Below are 16,444 nucleotides of genomic sequence, written 5' to 3' on the forward strand. Positions count from 1 at the left end.
TCACTATCGAACGCCGGTCGGAAAAGTGATCCTATCCCAAGAATTGACCGGAGGATTCGGAACATTGAAAAGCGGCTCCCAAGCCCGGATTTCAGACCGAGAGCGATCTCGGCGGTTTGGCTGTGGCTCGGAACTTCGTGAACTTAGGAGCTCGCACTGCCTGCTACATCAATTTGTGCTTCGAGAACCACTTCGTGTGTACAGCTCTGGAATTGCCGCCCCGCGGGGGATCGGAGAGCGCGTTTATGATTGCGGCGTGAGCGCGACGGCTGCGGAGGAATCTTCCCCGTAATGGCTCGTTTTGCGGTACTTCTAACGGCTGCAGCAAACGTCTTCACAGTGTTCGGTAAGGGACTCTAATTTCGATTTGAGTGTGTTCCAAGAAGGAAGATATCCCGATCTGTTTGAGAGTCTAGTCCAGAGTCTAGCGGTCTTCGGTCTGTTCGAGTTCTCTGGTCACTATTCAAACAAAGCGGATAATTTTCGCTGCGGGGTGACACCTGGACGGAAACGAAGCACGAACATGAGAATTACCTTCTACCGATACATGTACATGAGCTGTTGATAATAACGCTTCGACTAGGATGATCTCACAGCATCGGAACACCCGTTCTTGTCGGGCCGATATAGACATTCGAAACGATTCTAGCCCATTTCCCCCAAGGTATCCTCGACAACCGAAAGTAATCGCGTCCAGATGGAGAGGCGTACCAGGCGGAACGGTTTCGTGCTCTTCTCGCGGTCCTTGTCCTGCTCGTCCGTGATGCAATCGAGGATGCAATCTCCTCACGATGCGACGGTTTGCAGCAGAGTCGTACCCTGATCCGGTCGAAGCGGAATTGGATGCGTTCCCCGTGAACAATTTCAGAGGAAGCGAAGGGAGCTTAGTGGTCCACCGCTGGAACGAGATTCTCGGGGAGCCTTTTGTCCAAACAGAATTCGGTCCTGAAAGGAGCTCGCGATCCTGGCGAATGAACCTCGTGAGGGCTGAACATATCCTTCTCCGGGAGATCTTGAGCGATTTCGCCGACCACCGCGATTGACACTCCGTCCTTCGAGGCTCCTGGAAGTAGGTGCATCGACGGGAGAAATGGACGAGTCGGAAATCAATTCCGAGAAAGGTCTCTCTATTACAGTCGGAGATTAATTGTTTCCCGAAGCCCTTGTCTCGATGCTCATCGATCTGTGCCGTATCGGATATCCATACTCGTACGTCGATGTCTCAGATAATTCAGTTTCGCACTCCCCCAGGACCTTCGTGTCTTTCTGCGGTGAACACAGGGTCCTACATTTCGCTTTCGCTACTCGAGTGATTCAATATCGAAGATCGCACAGCGGCACTGCGGCGAGATCTGCTGAGGAAAACAAGTCCGCTCGGAGATTCCAAGCGGTTGACCGCGCAGCGATTCACGACCCAGAGGAATCTAGCCATGGAAGAGAAGATCGGTCCGCATATCGATGTTTCGAATGCCGCTTCTCAAGAGGCTGGCACATTTTCCGGAATGTATTATTTATAGGTGCTGTTCTAAAACTTCCGGTAAAGTGAGAATGTTTCATGATCTTCGCTCGTGTACGAGTTTTTCGAGCCGCTCTTCCGACTGTCATAAGTCGCGCGCCAGACGGCATCGAGTGCAGGAATTGGAATCGGTCACCGCGAGGCCTTCCCGGACAATCGTATTGAAGAACTCGTCTTGTGACTTCAGGAGGTACCAGTTGCTCGGGAATGTTTTCTTGGGAGTATCCCTTCCGAGATATCGTTCTGCAACCACGTTTGTCGAGATGACGTGGTGGCTGACAGGCTGGTAATGGTCGGACAAAAACTTCGAAACGGGGTCATCGTGAGACCTCCAGGCTGGAAAAAGAGTTCATCAAGCAAACAGTTTCATTTTAGAGAGTTGCCTTCGACCGCACGGTTCCTTTGAACCCGGCTCTCCCCGTCACACGCTGAATCTTCTCTGCCCGTCTAGCAACTTACGACAGAATCACGTCATTAAATTAGAAGCCTTGCTTCACACTAATTTCGAGCTGATCCACCGCAGCTCTCTGGCCCATCGAGACACGATTTCGATCGGCATCCGAGGCTTGTTTACGATGAAAAAATCCTCCGAGGTCGCTCCCGGGCTCGAGGATCTCACGGAAGATCCTTTCGAGAACCCTCTCCGTCTAATGTGTCTGCGTGGCTCGGAACTGCTAGGTTACGCGAGCGTAGAGTCTACTACCTTGGTGAGTTTCAGGGGCTCTCAGCTGGGAAACTCCGATTCGGACTCTCGAGAATCTTCCGAACAAAAGTTCTTGGAGTGGAGGGGAGCTCATGGCTCCGAAGTATTCTCTTGGGATGGTCTGCGTTGGCGTAACTCGGCTTCTTGAATTTTAATTTCTGTAACGAGATTCAGGAGGCGAGGGAGACAGTCATCCAGCTAAGTGAGAGCTCTCAGCAATTATGCAGAGAACACTCTGGAAAACTATCGAGACAATTATGCCGAACGCTATTCCATGTTTTCTCAGAGGAGGGGGTCCCGGCTGAGATGAAAAACAAGCGGAACTTTGGAATGAATGCGCTTGCGCGTATGAAATCCGTCCCGTGTATCGTCGCCTTGCGGACGCTCGAAATTGGGTTCGATCATCGCTGGCGCAACTATTGACTATGACAACTACATACTGGAATGCTTTGCAGCCGTGATATGGTGGTTGAAGAGGAATTCCTACGAAATCGCGGAAACTGTCCCTGTTTGGCTCTCGTGGATCTCGAACTCGCAGCTTAGGCGCTAATTCTCGTTCCCTCAAGGTTGACGTCTTTGTCGAATGTTTGCTCCCGTCTTGAACTCCACAAACAAACGCTGGGAGCCTTTAGAAACTTGAACTCCAAAATAGGCTCCAGCAAACACCCCAATCATCAGCGCTTTCAAATGTTCGCAATGACCTGCTGTTTGCGATGACAACGCCAGATTCTGGGGGAGCGGCTGATAGGAAAGTCTGGGGCGTCCCCTGAAACCTTTGAAAAACCACGAGTCGAGACTTCCGGCATTCAATAGCGGCCTCGGAATAATTTCAGACAGGATGCTCAGAATTCCGGGGTTGAAAATAGCTTCTCGCAGATTCGAATTTTTTGAGCCCCCCTGTCTCCGTCCGACATGCCATCTCGGGAGTTGCGTTCCTCTTCGGCTTTGTTTACCTGCTCACGGTGTTTGTTTATACGATGGAGTCGAGTCCGACGATTCGTTGGCTTCGCACTCGGCGTTGATGCCATTGACCGGCTTCGGGAACACAGCGTCCGCGCACTGACCTTGTAAAACACTAAACATTGTCGCCACTCTTCGGTGGGGCATGTAGTCAGCGAGGAAACGATTTAGAGAGCGATTTTCCGATCGACTGCTGGTCTGCTCGCTCGTTCGAGCTCGATGTACATACATACTCCTTGTTGGGTTCCAGCGAATAATAGGAGTTCGGCATCCGTTCAGCGGAATCGAATCATTCCCCATCGGCTTTTTTATGTCGACACGGAGATCGCTTCAAAGACAGCCGCTTGATTCAGTCAGACAGATGTTCTCTGTTCTGTCCGCGATGAAAGTACGTGCTGAACGTGCAGAGGCAATAGAATTCCTGCTGATAACGAGGGTTGCGATTTGTGATGTTTCGGATATGGTTTGTCGAATATCTGGGTGGAAGTCGATTTCGCAGTCACTCGATTCTCAGAGGAGATCGCGAGCCAGCTCTTGAGGAGGTTCAGGAGCATCTAGGTAGTGGGGGCCGCCCGACGGAAGCATGTGAGGGGGAAGACAGTATGAGTTTTCCACAGAGACACCCACAAATCGACTCAGTCAGTGTGTAAGCCTGGTGAACTTGGCCCAATGCGCTGCGCTCAGCGTGAGGTCAGTCCAGCTCTCCCGGCGAACCTCGCCCTCGAAGATTCTCTCCATTGCGCTTGTGGCACCGATTCGGGCTCCGTGAGCGACACGGAGTTTTTTGATCGTATCAAGCATCGGAATCTTCTTCGATGACAAGCCATGGAGAATGGAATCCTTTGTAGGGAAGGTAGTACGTAGAGGGTGATTCGACGTGGCTTCAGCGTGGTGGCAAGATTTCGCGCGGGAATTCATCGGCATTTTCGCGAGACCGGTAGGATTCATTCTTTCACCCAAGCCAGAAACGGAATCAAATGGAGATGATAGAGTTCTGACTCCGCCCCGGTAGTTGAGGAACCAATTCGGCAAACGCGGCTCGACTCGGAAGTACGTGATGTACGGAGGGCACGTGGGGCTTGAGCGCGGAGTTCGCGATGAGGTCGACGTGGCGCTTCCAGAAAGAGCTACGACTCAATTTCCGTCTCGGCCCCGTTCGAGAAAACTCAGAGGAAAGTTTCCTAAAAGCATTTCCCTGCAGATCCCGCTCACTCGGCCCTGAGAGTTCCCAAGCTCGAGTCGGAAGACCTCGCCACCCCCCCCCCCCCTCCACGCATCAATATGCGGCCTATCTCCTGGAACTGCTGTGAGGTCGATAGGATTAGTTCTCTCAGAAAAAAAATCGGATGAGCGAGGGAACCTCCGGACTTCAGATAGAAGCGCTGCGGCGACCTTAACACGCTTCCATCTCTCGGTTGCTGCCACGAATTAGAAGAAAAAATGGTCCCGAGAGTTCTTGCAGAATCCTTTGAACGATGCGACGATGTATAAGAGCCCTCATGGAACCCCCTTAGCGAAAAACTCTGCCCACGTCATTGTCCGTCCAAATAAATGTCGCTGGAAAACTTCTCCCGTGATGATTTTCCCCCAGCGTTAACTTTGCTTTCTCGTTCATTTCCCGGAATCTTGTGATGAGGAAAACGAAAAAGCAAAACATTTTCCTGAGATGCTGGGGAGGAGTCAAGCAAAAGTGCGAAGCATGGAAGTTCTCGCCGCTATTTCCTCATCGAGAGCCCCGGTTCCGGTGTTTTCAACGGGGTCGAACGGTCCTGACATGGTCCCGCACGTCTCATCGATCGGGAACTCGGTCCAGTCCTTAGAGCATCCTGACGGAGAATATTTCCACAGAAGAGGAGCTAGCTCGTCGTTCTCTCCGGTGCGCTCACTTAGAGGACAGAGTGGGTTCCGACGTAGGGAGTTTCTTAGCATATCTCATGGTGCGGAATGGTCGCTCTTCGATAACCCGAGTGCCTTCCTCTGTCCGAATAGCCCGTCAGCAACGTCTCCTCCTCCATTTATGCAGGAGCGTCGGTGCTTCCGTTCTCGCCGAGGATGGAGCGAGGGAGATTCTTGGAGCACCATTCCTCACTTGTGGATCCCCACGTTTGATGCCAAACCTAAACTGAAGGAGGCTTTCTGGGCTTCAGAGGTATCCGATTCTCCACATTGGAAGGCTTGCCCAGTCCTCGATACTATCAATGCCGCTCCCCGAGCGTCCCAAGAGCTCAGTGCTCGCAGGGGAGATGCCTTATAAAACTTTTGCGTCGAGATTTTTCCGCCACGGCCCTCGTTGTCTCCCTCGTCTATCAAAATCGCATCAATCTCATCACGTCATGGATATATCTGTCGCGACCCGTGGATCCGACGATTGATTCGATAGGTCCTCGCAGATGATATTTCTGTCAAGCTGAGGCACGATCGAGGAGTTCGTCTTCTCGTGACGCAACAACCCATGCTTGCTGCAGCAGAAAGCCCGCCTTGAACTTTATGATGAGCTACCGAGGGAAAATTTCCTCTTGAAGGAGCAATGGTCGTGGATCCTCAATTCCACCAGTCAGGACCCACCCGATCATTATGTAAGTTCTCGCGAGCTCCCCGGGAGCAGGGTGCGTCAGTACGATCGGACGGAAATTCCATCGGAGAAGACCAAACTCCATGGGTTGCGAAAACACTTATGGCTCGGAGGAAAACAGAACCTCTACGAGCAAAGACGAAGTGGGCTTCTGGCTTTCCTTCAGCCTCCAATTCCCCGAAGTGGCGAGCGGGCCTCTCTCCCGACGAAAAGGGAAAATCGTATATCCTCCTCCGTGGAGAGCCTCCATTACCTGCTCCATGGAGACCTTTGTTATGGTCTGTCGCTACTTTCGTAAAATATTTCTTCACTCACCTCTGGCTCCTCTTGCTTTTATCGGCAAGGTCGGTTCCCCCGACGCCGCGACGCCCGGTACGAGTCTTTTAATGAGCGTATTTTCGTGGAATGCCAAGCCTTGGAGGAATTCCTTGTCGCCGAGCTTTGGATTGTTAGTCCCGAGGCGAGGACTTAATCTCCTTCAGCTCAGAGGATTCGGAAGGTTACAAATCCTACGAACGGATTACATTATACGCGCCTTCGTATGGAAACCGAAACGAGCTGTAGAGAAAGGTTGTGTCCTTGTCTGCTAATGCGTCGAGAGCGATCACCAAGCACTTCCGAGCAAGATGAAACCTCGAGAGGACTGTTTCCCTCCTGGAATTCCGGTCGCAGAAGTCACATTGATCATCGGAGCACTTCTGGGATTTAGGGACTCTTTCCCGAGGAAATAGATCCGCCAGAATTGTATCCCAAGGCATATGAGGCTGTAAAACAGACGCGACCGTCGTCGTTTGCCGAAATTAGATGAGACGTTGTGCGCCTTCCACGCATTCTCCGAGCCACATCACTACTCACGGTCGAGGCACCGGTACACTATAAGGAGTGTATTCTCGTGAATTCCCTGAAAGCCATGAATCATGACCTGAATTCTCAGATAGTCTAGAATAGCGGAGGCAAGTCAGGGACGACGCGGTAGCGCAGAACGTCCCGAAGAGAAACCGTCGAGTTCCAGGGCTTTCTTCGACCGGAGGGCGTTGAGGGTTTCTCGAAGGAAATTCGACCATTTCTCATCATCCTAAGAGAATCGATCCTGTTTTGTGCGGTACGAGAATACCTAGAACGTGGAAGTCGTGAAAGTCAAGTGGCAGGGTGGCATCTACGAGTGCGTTGATAGGGGGACGGTTCCAAGGTCCTCGAGGGCAAGGAAGCCCGGAGGAGAATCAGCGCGGCCGTGGCGTGGTCGCACGGCGGCGATTATTCGCATCATGATTGCAAAGCTCCCTCTGCGCCGAAGCGAGTTTCGGTGATTGCATCGTTCCCAAACACGGGAACAATCCGCCTGTAGCGTGACGCGTTCGATATCGTACACTCGAAGTGATCGACGAAAGTGGCTGAACTTATCACGTTAGGCGAAGCCGCATGCGTGTTCGGAGACCGCACACAGTCCCCTTTCGGATCTTGCTGCTGTCGCCAGCTTGAACTTCCCCTTTGGAAGAAAATGTTCGGTGTGGGTCTCGCGACAGAATTTAGCACCGTGGACCTTTAGAAGGCTTTGAGGATCGAGAAGTGGTAATGGATTGAGGAATGTTCGGCACGGAAATACAATCTTCGGTTCGCGCCTCCGTGGAACTCCTGATCAGTACAGCTCTCACAGCCCTCAGACCGCACAGCTCTCAAAGCCCTCAGACCACACAGCTCTCACACCAGCAGCACACCTCTCGTCAGATCAGATGGGAAAACCCTTTCGTCAGTTCCACCGCCGAGCCTTCGGCATCCTGCCTATTATGGCTGTGTCGAAATTGGCGGCGACGTAGTGTGAAGGAGCTCTGTGGATTTGAGAGACGCCGACGCCATGTAACGTCGTCGGTGGCAGCTGTGACGGCTCGCGTGCTTTTCATAAAACGCAGCCGATATTCGCTGCATACGACATGAGCAGGAGGCTGCCCGAGCCGAGATTTTCGTGCATGAACAGAAACCGCAAGCACAAAGGCGCGCGACGGAAGAAACTTTTGACCAACGAACGTGACTCCCTCCTCCGAGCCCAGTATTTTCCTTACCATCGGTCTATGAACTGCAGGAGACTTTTCTGTCGCGGAGATTCCAGCGAAGAAAGTCCCGGCATAACCCGTGAATTTGGGGGAAGCGGCTTACTTAACAACGCCCTCTGTGATGGGGACTCTTGGTCAGCACAATAAGCCGCTTCGAGAACCCCTTTCTCGTTGACGGATCGAGACGATGACGGATCGATTGCTCCTCGGGATCCGCTTGCGAAAAGTTCGCGCTCGACAAGAATTTCTCCTCAAGCGATTGTTCGCGAGAAATCAGCGAGCGAAAGTCTCGAGGAGCGCAGAGCCGGGAACAACATGGGCAGCGCTGGAGGTGCGGGATTTCTCTCTTTGACGATCGGAGTTTGCCCGGGAATCGAGGCGAGGCCGGAAATTGGCGTTATTTTCTTTTCCTTGTTTGACAATCAGCGACGGGAAGCCGTGGGAGCGAAGAAACTGCGGCGAGCAAACGGCGGACGCGGAGGATGAGCAAACGAACTTGTCGCATCCCACGCGTAAACAAAACCATCTCCTGTTCTATACAAGCCGACAGTTGCCGGGTCGGAGTCCTGCGGCTTGCAAGCCTTGTCTATGCAAACTCGGTGTAGTGGGTGAGCGAGCACGAGCCTGACCGGTCGGTCAGAGCTGTCCATCGGGCCACTTGCCTGCCGAGGTATGGCATAACGCGTCTCCTCGTTTTCAGCCGGAGAGCCCGGGTCGGCTATTCGGTCACTGCAGTTTATGTGCTATTCAGGAGAACAACGAAAGCTCATCTTCCTCCCCGGGCATCCGTCATCCGGAGGTCTGCGGACAGAGCGCGAGCGAGGCGTGGACCTCAGCAGCAGGAGCTCTTCTTCTTTCGATCATTACGGCCATTGACGCTCACTGAGTGAGGGAAGAACCCGGTGGTCTGCAGGAGGGTCTCATCAGCCCATTCGATCCTGATGTTCGGGAGACGGACAATTCGCTCAGCTGAAGCAGCAATATCGCCGCTGCATTTTTTTCATCTCTCCGATGATGAGTCCTGCCTTGATTCAAGTCGAGGAGGGTCACCATCCGCTCCTGGAATCTACCAAGCCTGTCAGCCGCACAACACATAGGGAAACATCGCTGTGCGAGAGGGCGATTTTCCCCCTGTGATCACCGACTTTTCCCGGCGAAACGATCGAATCAAGTTTCCTCTTCGGCGCGGCTCCCACCCCCCCCAAGTTCTTCCGGGGGAGCTCTCGCGAGATCTCCGCAGCCGATTGGCTCATGATTTAAACCCTCTCTGGAGGGATGCTCCGGTGTGATCTTCGGCCCGAATTTTTTTTTGATAAAATATCTCTCGACTCGGCGAAGCGCCTCCGGCCAGAACGAGTGCTCCGCTCCCCCGGAGACGTCTCTGAATACGAATCCATCCGTCTCTCGAGCAGCACCTATTCCTTCAGCGGAATTCTTGAAAGCCTCGAGATGGCCTTCATCATTCTTCTGCTCCTAAGAAGGAAGACGACTGGTCCTGTCATCTCGTGCTCATCGGAGAGCCCACCTCTTCTCCTTGTTTCTGCTGCATTCGCTCCTCCGCTGCAAGCGCCTCAGGGAACCGCTTCTCTAGTCGCGGGTCAGTGTATTCCTTTCGGGACATCGATATTAATAACTTCCGACCAGTTCAACGGTCCGTCTGGCTGGCCTCATCGAGAAGAATTTATCGGCGAATGTCAATCTACACTGCTGATACCGGTGTCGTTGTAGGATTTCGGGGAAGTTCCCCGTCAAGTCGGGTCGGTTGGGGACCGTTCGATACAAATTCAAGGTTTCCGCGTCTGAAAGCAAATCGGCGGCCTAGGGAGCGAAACAGATCCTTCTGGCGTTCTACTTCCGGCCGATTTATTCCGACTTCGGGTCTGTTCCTAGAGAGAGGAAAGCTCATACTTTCTCGTGTGCCGCTCCCGGAGAACACGGACCCGAGACCAAAGGAGGCGGATCGCCGACGGCCGGGAAGCCAATGATTTCGGCCAACTTCTCAGTTTGCTCCGTGGGCTTTTTCGATGAGTTGGTTGAGAGAGAATTTCCGTATAGTAGACTCGAGAACGAATCTTGTTTCTCTGCGTTGAGGGATGGAGCCTTCCGAACGGCTTTTTTCCCCAACATCCCGTCCATCCCGAGCGATATTCCTCCCTTCAAGCGTTTCTATTCGCAGCTCGATCTCCTTCCGTCTCGAAGAACATGTGCCGGGACATATCCCCGAGTCCTGTCCCCATAAATAACATGTCCGCGGCCGTCCCAGGTTTCACTCGGGTATACTTGGGGGTTTACTTGTGGGGTGTACTTGGGGGGTATACTTCGAGGGAAGGCGGGTGGGGGAGGGCGAGGAAATATGGTCTCCGTTTCCTCTATTCCCTCGACAGGCTCTTCGCACAACGAGACAAGCGGTCCCATTCGACTAAGCATTGACTAACGAGAGACGAACTCCTTTCCGATTTCCAGGTTGCAAGTATGACCGCATTGCGAAATGCACACAGCCCGTGCGGCACGAATTGTCAGACGAGCGACTGAGTCTCGCGGCCAATCTCGAGGATCTCAAACTCTACTGCGACCGTATGGAACGAGCTCACAGGTAGCGAGGGGCGAAGGTGCTTCAATCTAATGGCGTTCTGCCATTCCTTCGAGCGAGACTTCTCGGAAGGTTGAGGCTTAAGCGTGTGCGTCTTCGCACGACGGGCCGGACATTACGCGAGAAACACCTCAGAGTGGATTGTACTCAATTACTCGCTCAATGCATACGCGGCGGTGCTGTCGACTAGAAACTAAGCTCACTTATGAATTAAATAACCTGATGAATAATATGGAGGGACGCTGCTGTCTCCGCTCGATGAGAGTAGCAGCGACGCGCAGTCGTCGTGGGAGACAACCCGACGCATATGTCATTGCATACATGCATGCGGCAAAGCGCAGAACATTTGCATTCTCATCCGGCGTCGACCGTCGACGTTCTCTTTGATACGCCGCCACCATCGTCTGGCCGGAGCGAGCGTCCCGAGAGCTCCATCGGCGACGGGGGATCACAGAAAGCACTTTCCTTTCAGATGCATCGAAATCGAGATCGATGTCTGCCCGCGCCAACTCAAAGATTCCTATAGACGTGCGATGAACGCGGAAAAATTCGTCATGGAGGACGTTTGCAAATCAGGCGATGCTCAGAAAGGTAATCCCAGCCGTTCCGTGGTAACAAGCTCGACGAGTAGCCACAGCGAGAAATCAATTCCACGATCTGCTCTGGACCGTTCACCCGGAGAGGAACCCGCTTCCCATTGTTGGCCGATGAGTGTAAACTCCATCGGGGTTTACGCTGAAGGTCGTCGTGAAAGTCATAGTCGTAAACAATCCCAGGCTTTTTCTGCCTTTGCATAGAACCTCATCGCACGAGCTCAGCAGGCTGATAATTAATTCGACTCGTGTTCAGCTATGAATGAATCTCAGCTCGAGCACAGGATTAGAGCAAGCGAGCGAGCGAAGAACATGAATAGGCTCCGTCGCCCTGGCGGCAGATAACTACTGGCACGGCTGAGGGGGCATCCGAGACTAGCTGCCTTATATGAATCGTAAATCGGCCTCTTCGCTCTCGCTACCGGCGACGATCAACAGATATTTGTATTGTTAGAGCGGAGGATATTTATTGAGTTCCCAGCTGCTCCACCGCCAATACCAGAAAGTGAGACCAGTTCACGTCGACGTCAGATAATAATGTCGGTCCCCGCTGTCTCCGCAACGACGCCACTCGATTGAATAACCCTTTATCCAGCCGCGTGACGAGGCCAATACTTCCCATAGGGTATCGAACGTGCACGCGACGAGATTAAGACTCGATAAATAGAGATCACTCTCATGCATCCGCCCCATGAGAACTCATCAGTTAGTTCCTCCTATACTCCTTTCTCGAATTTACTGCTATCATCGGGTCTTCCTGTTCGCAGAATACTTGAAATACGCACCTTGTTTCCGGGCGATGCTGATGGAAGGGGGATCCTGTCACGTGGCTTACTCTCACCTAATGGATGTGACCGTGGCCTTGAATCCATCACAACCAAGCGGCGATGTCAACCCCGAGCTCAACCAAGTTCTCCATCGTCATGTCATAGCGAATGTTTGTTGGTAAGTGCCTTAATTCCGCGCATACCGCGGTACAAATGTCATCGAATGGACTATCACTGCGTGCCGCGGATTGCTGTCACGTGCTCCGAATTCCAAAGGGGCGTAATGTCTCGCTACGGTATTATCATAATTATTCGACGTCATGAACGTATAACACAGTCGAATGAGAAGCTCCTCATTCTGGTAATTCTACTGGTTCGGGCTATTCGGGATTCTGTACCAGGACGGCTCAGGCGGAAAATTCGCCTTACGTTTCTCCCGCTCATGCCGAGTATTAATCCGGATGTGTACTAACCAAAACGCTGTCTCAGCGCTTACCACGCACTCCACGCGTGCTACATGGCAAATACGGCGAGAGATTGTGGCGCTGAAGCTCTCCAGACCTCGCTTAGATCCCTAGACAAACTCAATGGAGGAATGGAGCAAAGCTGTTCAACGGTGAGCTCAAACCCATGATCTAGGATCTGGGAGGATCTGTATGCATCTCTAAGTGCCCCGCTCGGGTAGCATTGGACATCCTCCCGTCGAGCATCATCTGAATACTTAGAGCTTATTTTCCTCGATTCTCTTGAAGGTGAAGCCATCGTGTGCGGGATACGTTGTGACTTCGGCCGCCTCACCGCTCGGCGGAGAGAGCATACTCCGCGCTATAGTCAAGGCTGTGCAAGGTGTGGGAACCCTCATCCTCAGAATATAATCCTTTCGGTTCGGAGGCCATCACCCCACGGACAAATCTCGCGAGCATTCACCCCCCTCCACAATCTACACGGGAAGGACGCAATTGTGGGAGAATCTCCAGTGCTCCCGTCTAATGAGACGAACTGATTGTGACATCCGTCTTCGGGAAAGGAATTAGAATAGACCTAGACAGACACTCGTTGAACAGGGAAACCTATCGTCGATTTGAGAGAGAGGAAGCCAACGATTCTCAACAGGTTTCACTCAGCGGACTAGCGTTGACTCTATCGGCCAACGAATTCGAACTCTGAATAGATTTCAATATATCCGGCTGGCTGACTCGCAATCGGAGTCGGACAGATAGATATGTATGTATGTGTACCTCTCGATCTCGAGTGAATATTCTCATGGGGATCTTCGAGCTATGACCCCAATCGACTCGGAATCCAAACTTTGGAGATTTCAACCCAACATATTCCCACTCGCATCCCAAGACGACAAATATCGGAGAGACCCAGTCAGTATTCAGAGCAGAGCTATAGCAAGGGGTCTGGTTTTGCTCAATCCGAAGCAAATTATTTGCGCTGCTCGCCCCCAACTCCGATTCCGAATCCGATGATGAATAGATAGGCCGCGGCTCCCCGGAATCGATGTCTTGAATCGAATGCAATTTGTTGCGAGACTCAGATTGAGTTCCACGTGTTTCTCGAATAATAGAAAATCTATAATGTAAGAATAGGAACAAGGAATGTTAGCCTCTGACGAAGCACAAAACAAGCCGTTGATCATTGATGTTCGACTTGTGGACCATGATTATAGGAGGACAAGTTTCGAACAAGAGTCGGAATATTTTACTTTGATCACTTACCCTATTCTTCATACGTGTTATAGTGCAGTCATTTATAGGGTCTGTTTTTATCGAGTTGATCGGAAAGTCCATTAAGAAAGATCTGTATATATGACATTGTTGATCAAAAGAAGGAACTTCACTCATTAATATCGAACCCCTCTCCGCAGATTATGATTATTGGATCAGTCTTAATAAATTGTGACGAAATAGAGCGACGAGAATCTGTGTCTGGAAGATAAATGTTGATCTTCAAACGCTCGCTCATCCTCGCATGCAGCGAACCATGCTCAACCCGATGATTATGCTTGAATTTTCCCGAGTACGCTTTCACAGAGCCCCAAGAATATTGACGAGAAATTCCGAGACTGGATAATACACGGTTCGATGATTTCATCGGGATTCTTTATATGTAATCCACCCAACTTCTGAGGGAGTTTTCTGAGATATAAATGATGATGATGATGATAAGCTTTTGCGAATTTCCTTTGTGCCGTTAAGATCAGAGTCAAGCTTTGTAGTACATAGTACAGCCAAGATTCTCTAATAGCTGATTGGGAGACCCGTCTCAGCTTCTCCAGGAGGTGAGCCTTCTCCTGAATCCCCATGCACCGGAGAGATTTCCTTGCGAGGTTTCACATCTCCGACGATAATTCCAGAAATGGAGAAAGATTGTAATAATGAAAGGGGATTTTGTAGGAACTCGCCGGGCCACTTTAGCCACAGAAACCGCGCGTCTCCCGATCGGGGATACCACTCGGAAAATAACGCTGTGGCGTAGGCCAAGCTATACTCTAGAGAAGATCCGGAGATATTCTTCGATGGTGAATTAGCGGAGGAAGGAATCAATGATGAGGAGGGCTCGAGAAAATGTTCGAGCTTCTTCGCGCTAAGCTGTGCTGGAACGATACCTTGTCATGTTTTGGAGCTCGCCCATCTCAGCGAATCGACTCTTATGGTCGAAATAAGATCATTCCTCCGGTGACCTCTAGTCGAGTCGCTGATGCAATTGATCTCATGTGATTAGTAATTGAGTGCGCCTCGCATCGTCAGAGTTCTCCTCGACAATGCGATTCAAGACGGCAGATATGTGGAGGATCGAATGAGCGCACGATGAGCCCAGTAGGAAATACATATATCCGAGCGATAAACCTAGGAAACCATATTCCACTTGGAGATTCCGGACGAATCGTACTCGGTCTCAGGAAGGCCTTGGAAAGTCTGGGAGATCATCGCGGGGCTGTCGGGGACCCGAGCGTTGTACATCATATTCAATCTTCACCTGCTACATCGCTTGACCATTTGGCGGCTCTTCTCATCGCCCGTCTCAGAATACTCGCTGGGGAACCTCGTCTCCCCAAGAGTTCTCACGGCTCCCGCTGATACCGAACGGTAATCATCGCGATTCGAACCATCGCAAGGGTCAGCGCTCACACGCGGTCTCCCCATGTGTGTGTGGTCAGAGATGACGATTCGTCCCTTGAAGTCTTCACTGACGGATGCCTCACAGAGACGGTCGTCAAGCAGACTAGGCGATTTTTAGTTCCGGAACTCTCGGGGAACGGCAGAGAGCCAGCTGACCATTGAGGCTCTATCCAGAACGCGCTCCAAGCAGGTCATCGGGATCAGGAGCCAAAGTGGAAACCACATCTTATCCTGTCATACGACAGTAGAGCAGTGTTTCCCAAGAGTTTTCCTCCGGTGGTCCACATTCGGAGTACGGAAGCTATCCAGGGCCCACAAGCACTAACAGAATACCGGAGAGAGCGGGCATCTCAGGGAAAGAAAGATGACGCTGACGAGAAATAAGGTCTGAAAGCATCAGTCTATCCGCAAATGATTGGCTAGGGTGATTCCACTGAACAAATTCAGCACTTGATGAATCTCGCTATGAGCCCTGAATCGGTAGTACGGAGTACTGCGGAAGTTCCTTGACCCCCTGGAAAATCGCCGTGCCCACCGGTGGGGCACTTGCCCGCTCTTGGCGAGCACTGGAATAGAGGGAGCGAAGCGTTGCCCGCTGAATCATCGCATCAGCACAGTGTCACTGTAGCTCCACATTGGAAATGACTTCACGGCGTATGCTGCAGTAGACGACGGAAGTGGTATCAGCGGAGCCCGAGAATTCATGATGCGCGACTCACGACCACCAACTCAGAATTAATCCCTTTGCTGCGGAGCGCTCGTTACGAATGCGCAGTACGAAATGATGGTCTAACTGAAAGCCTCATTCTCATCAACTAATGGAATCCGTAATTATGCGAGATCCGGAGTAATATCAATCATTGGGTAATTAAGGATAACCCCGGGAAAAACATCAGAGCGACTTCACCGAATCGACAGCCCTGAATCAGCAGCAGAAACCTTGCACATGGGCGTTAATTCGCATCTTCAACCAAACAATCAGTTCATCCCTTTGGTTGCATCATCCTGGCTAGGGGAGAGGCGACGCGTCGCCTTCTCGGGCAAACTCCTCCTTGATTTTCTGTCGGTCGATCTTGCCGGGAGAAGGCGGGCAAGTGTCATTCTCCGATTGTCCGTCAGCCTTATGCAAGACCAGATCCAGAAGAGAATCCGTCTTCGGTGACAACCCTGAATGTTTCCGTCTCTCTAGCATCTGATTCATGCGAGCAAAATGGAGATTCAAACTATATGAGCGTGACAGCCAGGAGGAACGGAGTAAATTCTCTATCTCCCGTGGTCTTTATTTCTCTTCAAAAAGAACCAGGAGACACACACGGTGCGTCGATCACACAATGACGCTACTGGAAAGTCACATGGAGAAAACCACACACAACAGCAGCAAGCGACCCACGACAAACATTATGAAGTGCACGAAGAACAGGGACTAGGAAGAGATCGAAGACGATGGTGGACTTGGGCGAAGTTCCCTCACAAGCACACACATATATGTACATATTCGCACGCACGCATACGAATGTGGGCCGGAATAACTAAAAAATATTTTCCTCTAGCTCACTGACGAGTAATC

The 16,444-nt window shown here is 51.6% G+C and overlaps 1 protein-coding gene across 1 annotated transcript; it reads left to right on the forward strand.

Annotated features, from left to right (window-relative positions):
* The first annotated feature begins 100 nt into the window (after positions 1-100).
* On the forward strand, positions 101-12,624 carry LOC100907696 (uncharacterized). The gene is made up of 6 exons (XM_003739035.1): positions 101-346; positions 10,263-10,392; positions 10,862-10,980; positions 11,750-11,927; positions 12,239-12,365; positions 12,502-12,624. The coding sequence occupies exons 1-6, from the start codon at positions 292-294 to the stop codon at positions 12,622-12,624; spliced, it is 732 nt and encodes a 243-aa protein (XP_003739083.1). The 5' UTR covers positions 101-291.
* Positions 12,625-16,444: the final 3,820 nt, after the last annotated feature.

The sequence above is a fragment of the Galendromus occidentalis genome, unplaced genomic scaffold (assembly GCF_000255335.2).
Source record: "Galendromus occidentalis unplaced genomic scaffold, Mocc_1.1 scf7180000076381, whole genome shotgun sequence".
In the NCBI taxonomy this organism is placed as follows: Eukaryota; Metazoa; Arthropoda; class Arachnida; order Mesostigmata; family Phytoseiidae; genus Galendromus; species Galendromus occidentalis.